The sequence below is a fragment of the Orycteropus afer genome, unplaced genomic scaffold, assembly GCF_000298275.1.
Source record: "Orycteropus afer afer isolate SDZICR_OR568_19922 unplaced genomic scaffold, OryAfe1.0 scaffold00366, whole genome shotgun sequence".
In the NCBI taxonomy this organism is placed as follows: Eukaryota; Metazoa; Chordata; class Mammalia; order Tubulidentata; family Orycteropodidae; genus Orycteropus; species Orycteropus afer.
Window position 1 is genome coordinate 906,726 of NW_006921953.1, and position 6,355 is coordinate 913,080.

Sequence of the window (6,355 nt, forward strand, 5' to 3'; positions counted from 1 at the left end):
AGGCATAAGAGTTGAACATGTACCTGAGGTAGATATACTGCTTGGAGAGAACAATCTTGGGAGAAAGAAGGGCTGTTTATGCACAGGGAGACAGCTCAGGGAGCAGGAGTGCATGGAGGGATGGACACAGGGAAGAGGTAACTATCGGGAGGAAGTGGGAGGGGAGCTGTTGCATTGGGGTAAATTGTAGTAAATGTCATGAGACAAAGTGTATGTGAACTGCTATATGGGAAGTGAATTTACTCTCTAAATTTTCACCCAAATCACAATTAAAAAAAAAAAAAGTAATTTTTAATTCCTTAAACCTCAGTGGAAATAATCTGAACATAGGAATAACATGAGGCTCCTCCAGGATATGAAAACAAGAGAGTAAAGCAAGCAAATGCCAATGGGAATACCTGAAATTAATCATGGTGAACAAGGAAGCAGAATAAGAATGTAACTTTAAATAAGGAAGCTGTGGCCTAATCAATACATTGTACTCTGTCTGAAGAAATAATACTTTAATGGAAAGAGAGTAAATTTCATTGAATCTAAAAAAAAGAAAACCCAAAGATCAACCCCAAGACCTGGGAGGTAAAGGTAAACAGACAAATCATCTGGTCATCAAAGAAAAGTCCTCTCTGTTGTACGGTAGTGGTAGCTTATCAGCCCTTTCCATTCCTTACTGAATACTCACTGCCATCGAGTCAGATCTGACTCATAGTGACCCCTCCTTGGGCTTCTGAGATGGTTTCACTACAGAAGTAGATTGCCCAACCTTCCATCCCTTAAGACTCCCATTTTCTGATTACTATTTCAACCTCCCAAATACCTTCTTCCTAGGAAGTAGGTACCACTGTACATGGTGGACCTGTATACTGTGTTCACTAAAAATGTCTCTTTCCTGTAATAAACTAACAAATTGGTATTTGGCATATATACTAGCTTTAAGTCTGGTTAGTTGAAATCTTCACATAATCAAGTAATTTCTGGTGAACAAATTCCAATATCTGGTCTTTTGAAAAAGTAAAGACTGGACCCTTAAAAGTAGTGACCACATCAATATACTACCGTCTCCACCTCCTTGTCATGAGGCCCTATCAACGTGACCTCTTGGCCTCTTTTAACAACTTTCCTCTTTCTCTGTGATGCCAAAAATTGCCCTTATCTAATTCCAAAATTTTATAATCTTCTAACAGACTACACCATCTGCCACAAGGTGAATGATTTTCTGAGTCCCTGTTTCTAGAATTCTCTTGCTCTCTCTATCAATGAAGAAATTTCATATGTATAAATGTTTAACAAACTAACATTTAAATTCTGTCTACCCTTGGTAGCTCCTAAAAGCAAAAGATCAAGATGAGAGGTAAAATTACAATCATAACATTTTCATTATTTACCTATATAATTTATTAAGTTTTTTTTTGGTTTTTAAAGATAATATTCTATCTACAAATAGTTCTAACATCATGAGAATAATGTATCTGTTAAGCTTAAAATGTATAATGTTAAGTTAAAAATATAATCTGATCTAGGTAGAGTAAAAAGATGAAGAAATATATCATTGGCTAGGTAGGATTGTGGATGCTTTTTTATTTTATTCTTTAAATTTTTCTGCATTTTTCAATATTTCTATAACAGATGTTAATTCCTATGGGAGACAGTTAGTAAGCTGTCAGCCTGGTCTCCTTTTTACTGAGGACCGTCCCTCACTCATCCCACTCTACTGTAGCAGTTAGCTCACAGCCATTTGTACAATTTGACATATACCTTCTTCACATAACAGCTGACTGGGTTGTTGAGGAACACTAACCCCAAACAGGCAATGGTTCCTTTTCTGGAAATTTAGAATTAGAATTGGGAGAGAGTAAATCTTTCCATGAGTAAACTAACATTTAGGGAGCTATAAGATCATTGTCTCCCACCTATCATGTGGAATGCAGCAGCAAAGGAAGTCAGTGTGCGGGGAGAAAAATGAAGCAGATATAATACAGAGATAAGAGACAGAAAAATTACAGATGATTTTCTAGACCCAACACTTTCTTCAGGTTTGATTATGAACCCATTTTAGAATTTATAAGGCATTTTGTTTATAATAAAGTCCTACCTTGATTTTGTTTTTTGCAGCCAACTAGTACCACCTAATAATACAGAGGTTTTTTTCTTGAAATTAAGGTCAGAGTCAATCTAAAAGGACTAGCCACTAGGTTTTAACTACTTCTGGGCTGTCCAAAAGCACTGCTTTAAAATCTCAGGTGACACAAATCTATGCACCAGCACTCTAGCCCTAGAATCTCCCAAGCTAATAACTTGAATTATAATAAATCATTAGGAAGCATCTCTGGGTTGCAAATAACTAACAAACAAACATGTTAATACAAGCATCATGTAGCTTTCCTTTGGAAAGGTGGACAATAGCTAGAAAAATGTCTTCTTTTCCCTTAAAGCAATCTTTCCAAAATGCAGACAAAGAAGGCTGTTAAGAAGAATGATATTCAAAGGCAATTCATCAAATGAGTGACTTTTTAGTGCCTATTAATTGGCCCAGGAGCTCTGGTGCCACAGTGGGTAAGACACTCAGCTACTAACCAGAAGGTTGGTAGTTCAAACTCACCAGCTGCTCCAGAGTAGGAAGATAAAGCAATCTACTCACATAAAGATTTACAGCCTTGGAAACCCAATGGAGATTGCTATGAGTCAGCATTGACTCTATGGCAGTGGGTTTGGTTTTTTGGTATAACTGGCCAAGCGTTATACCATGCATTTTACATGAATCCACTTTAACCACTAAAGCAACTACTGAAAGACAGAAATTGGTAACCCCATTTTACAAATGTGTAAACTAGGAATCAGAGAACTATGTGGCCTGCTCCAAGACACACAGAGTTACTAAAACACGATAAACAAAATTCAAACTCCAGATCCATGCTCTCTCAACTATGCTATGTTTCTCATAGCTACCTCTTGAACCTTTATCGTACTACACAGAATAAGACAATAGCAAAATAAAACTAAAATCAGAGTTCAATAACAGAAATAACAATGAAAACACAGTATATCCATAAAACAGAACACTCTTCAGCAATTTAAAATGACAGCTTATACAACAGATTATGTAATTGTATGACTGTTTTTACAGTATTTACAGAAAAAAGGATAAAAGTTATAAAGGATATAATCCTAGCTACGTTGGAAAAAAACCACCTAAATTTCCCACCACAAGCAAAGTTAGAAATATACCATTATGTGTGAAAAAAATTATCTGTACGTCACATCACAAAGAAGCAATTTCCCCAATACATAAAGGATGCATAAAAACTAAGAAAAAGAGCACTAAAAATAAAAGTAACCATAAGATCTAAACAGACACAAAAGCAAATACAAATGAGATTAAGACATGTTTTAAAAAAAGTTCAACCTCACACACAAAAGAAATGCAAATTAAGAACACATTGAGATACAGACTGGCAAAAATCAAGAAGTCTGATGGACATGGGGAAACTGGTACTCTCATACATTCATGGTGGAGTTTAAATTTATATAACCTCCATGGATGGCAATTTGGCAACAGCTAACCAAATTGCAAATTCTTTGATCTAACAATTCTATATACAGGAAATTATCCACAAATACTTCCCATGTGTATGAAATGTCCTCTGTTCAAAGTCAATCACTGCAGCACTATTTGTAATAGTAAACTACTGAAAATAACCTAAATGTCCACCAGTAAGGCATTAGACAAAATAAACTATGACATGATATATTATGTATCTGAAAAAACAAGTAAGGAAGTTCTTTATGCACTGTTAAAGAATAATCTCACAGAAATACTAAATGAAAAAAATCAAGGCATGGAATCATGTGTATAATAGGTTATCATTTGTGTAAAAGAAGGTGGTGAAAAAGAATGTATTTATACGTTTTCTTAAGGAGCCCTGGTATGCACTGGTTAAGGCATTTGGCTGCTAACCAAAAGGTCAGTAGTAAGTAGTTCAAAACCACCAGCTGTTCCGCAAAAGAAAGATGAGCAGTCTGCTTCCGTAAAGATTTACAGCCTTGGAGATTCAGTGTGGGTCATTATGAGTCAGAATTGACAAGATGGCAGTGAGATGTTTTTTGTTTTTAATACATTTGCTTATGCTACATAAAATATCTTAGGAGAATGCACTAGAAACTAGTAACATGAGTTGCCTCCAATGAGGACAACTAGTTTTTAATTTGTACCTTTTTATATTTTGAGTCATGTGAACATACTGCCTATTCAAAATAAATTTTAACTTTTTAGGAACAATTAAAAACTCAAAAAATAAATTACAGTAAATTCACATGACAAATAATGTTTTCAAGTACCCTTAATAACAGGAAAAGACCTAAGATAAACTAGTAAATGAGGAAAAATGAACAAAGCTTACGCAGAAGTTTTCATTTTGTTTAAAAATAAAAAATAAACTTTTACAAGCATAGAAAATACTCATTTGAAATGCATACTCAAAATAATGATGGCTGCCACTTGGTGCTGGGGTTTTGGTTAATTTCTTCTTCTTTATACTCTTTTGTACTTCCTAATTTCTGTATTGAGTATGTCTTTAATAATCAGGAATTAAAGAGCTAAAAAAGAACAAACAGCTAAAATAATCCTTGTTCAGTCTGTGAATAAATTGTCCTTAACTACAGGATCACTGGCCCTTCCTTACCTGACCATGACTTGTTGTTGGTTCTTCCTCCAATAAAAGTTTCTCTTTCAAGCTTTTAATTGGGCTTTCTTGGAAATCCTTGGGTTTTGAGAGCCAGACAGATGCCCTAGACTCCTGCCTCTCCTCTTTATCTTCATCTGCCATATCTTCTGAGATGCCTTCATTTTTCTCACTAGCCTGATCTTGGCCACATTCATTTTGGATCAGAGAAGGTGCCCTAGGTAACAATGGTTCCCCAAACCTTTTTTTATTAAGAAGCTGCCTCTGAGCCATTTTAAGACTCTTTTGATAAACCTCTAACTGGCAGAGAATGACCTTGGTATACTGGTCAGGGTCTACCCCAGCAGGGCAGAATGGAATACCCCAGAAGTAGTGCACAGTACCCCCAATACTCTGGACATCTCTGGCATTTGCTAGGGTAGGCAGACAGTGCCTAGATGTGTCCCCCCTACCCTGGGCAGTTTGGAGAAAAGCACAGCCCCTCCCCGTACTTTCCTGTGGCTTCCCACACTGTGTGTGCTCAGTCAAGTGGCCAGTACATCTGTCAAAACATTTAACGTTCTTGTTCTCAAAGACTGGCTGGCTTGATTGGTCCCCGCTTCCTGAGTTGCCAAAGACCGGCTCCTCTTCTGTGTTTTCAGTGTGGTCCCAGGGCTCCTCTCTTTCCTCAGCCTCGTTTCCCTGACTGATATGTGAGCCTTTAAACAGTGATGGAGGTACCAGCTGCCATATGCCTGTAGGTATTTGAGAAAAAGTAGGGCTAAGGACAAACTTTTTATTAAGAGGGCTTGATAAGCTATCATAAGGATTACATAATATGGGTAAGAAATGCTCTTCTATGGATTTAAACAAATGCTGGCTTTTCCTTGGAGATAAAAGTATGCTGGGTATTTGTGAGATCTTAACTATTTTCTGACTTAACCTCTTTCATACAACCAGAGGCATTTGGGGCATTTCTGTGTTATCAACTTTCAGCATGAGATTCCTGTGATATGGTCCTACTTGATAAGTAAAAGGAGTCAGAACAGGGAGACATGCCTTCAGTGGTCCCAGAGTCTGTGGTTTTCTCTTGGAAGGACTGTGAAGATGGTCCAATGGCAAGAGGTCGAGAGCTGGTAGCAGAAGCATCAGAAAGCCGGCAACTCTGAAACAAGTGATCCCACCCCAGACCGGGTTTATTAATAAAATATCTATACATGAAGGGTCACAGGAAGAACAAAAAGGGGAAATCATTGTCCCTAATAGTTTCTACTTTCTAAAAAATGTAGATGCTTAATTCAAATGTGTATTGAATACCTACCACGTGTCAAGTGCTAGATCACTAGCTACATAAACCCACTTCTGGTGGATAGTGCCTAAGGCATATGACTGCTAACTAGATGGCTGGTAGTTCAAACCCACCAGCCACTCCTCAGAAGGAAGGATGGGCAATCTACTTCTGTAGTGATACCACCTCAGAAACCCAAAGAGGGGTCACTATGGGTCGGATCCGACTCCATGGCAGTGAGTTTAGTTTTTGAATACAAACAATTGAATTTCGGAATAGGGAAGGCTTAGGACCTGCCACTGGAAAGAATTCTATCTATTTAAAATCAACTCTGGTAGCATAGTGCCTAAGGCACTTGACTGCTAACCAGAAGGCCAGAGGTTCAAACCCACCAGCCACTCCTTGGAAGGAA

The 6,355-nt window shown here is 37.4% G+C and overlaps 1 protein-coding gene across 1 annotated transcript in view; it reads right to left on the reverse strand.

The window, feature by feature from the left end:
- Nucleotides 1-6,355, reverse strand: part of UIMC1 (ubiquitin interaction motif containing 1) — a 204,539-nt gene that overhangs the window by 84,566 nt on the left and 113,618 nt on the right. The window contains exons 4-5 of the mRNA XM_007952940.1: nt 5,715-5,820; nt 4,677-5,410 (exon numbers count right to left, since the gene is read on the reverse strand). Coding sequence (XP_007951131.1) covers nt 4,677-5,410; nt 5,715-5,820 — 840 coding nt within the window. The remainder of the gene's footprint in view (nt 1-4,676; nt 5,411-5,714; nt 5,821-6,355) is intronic.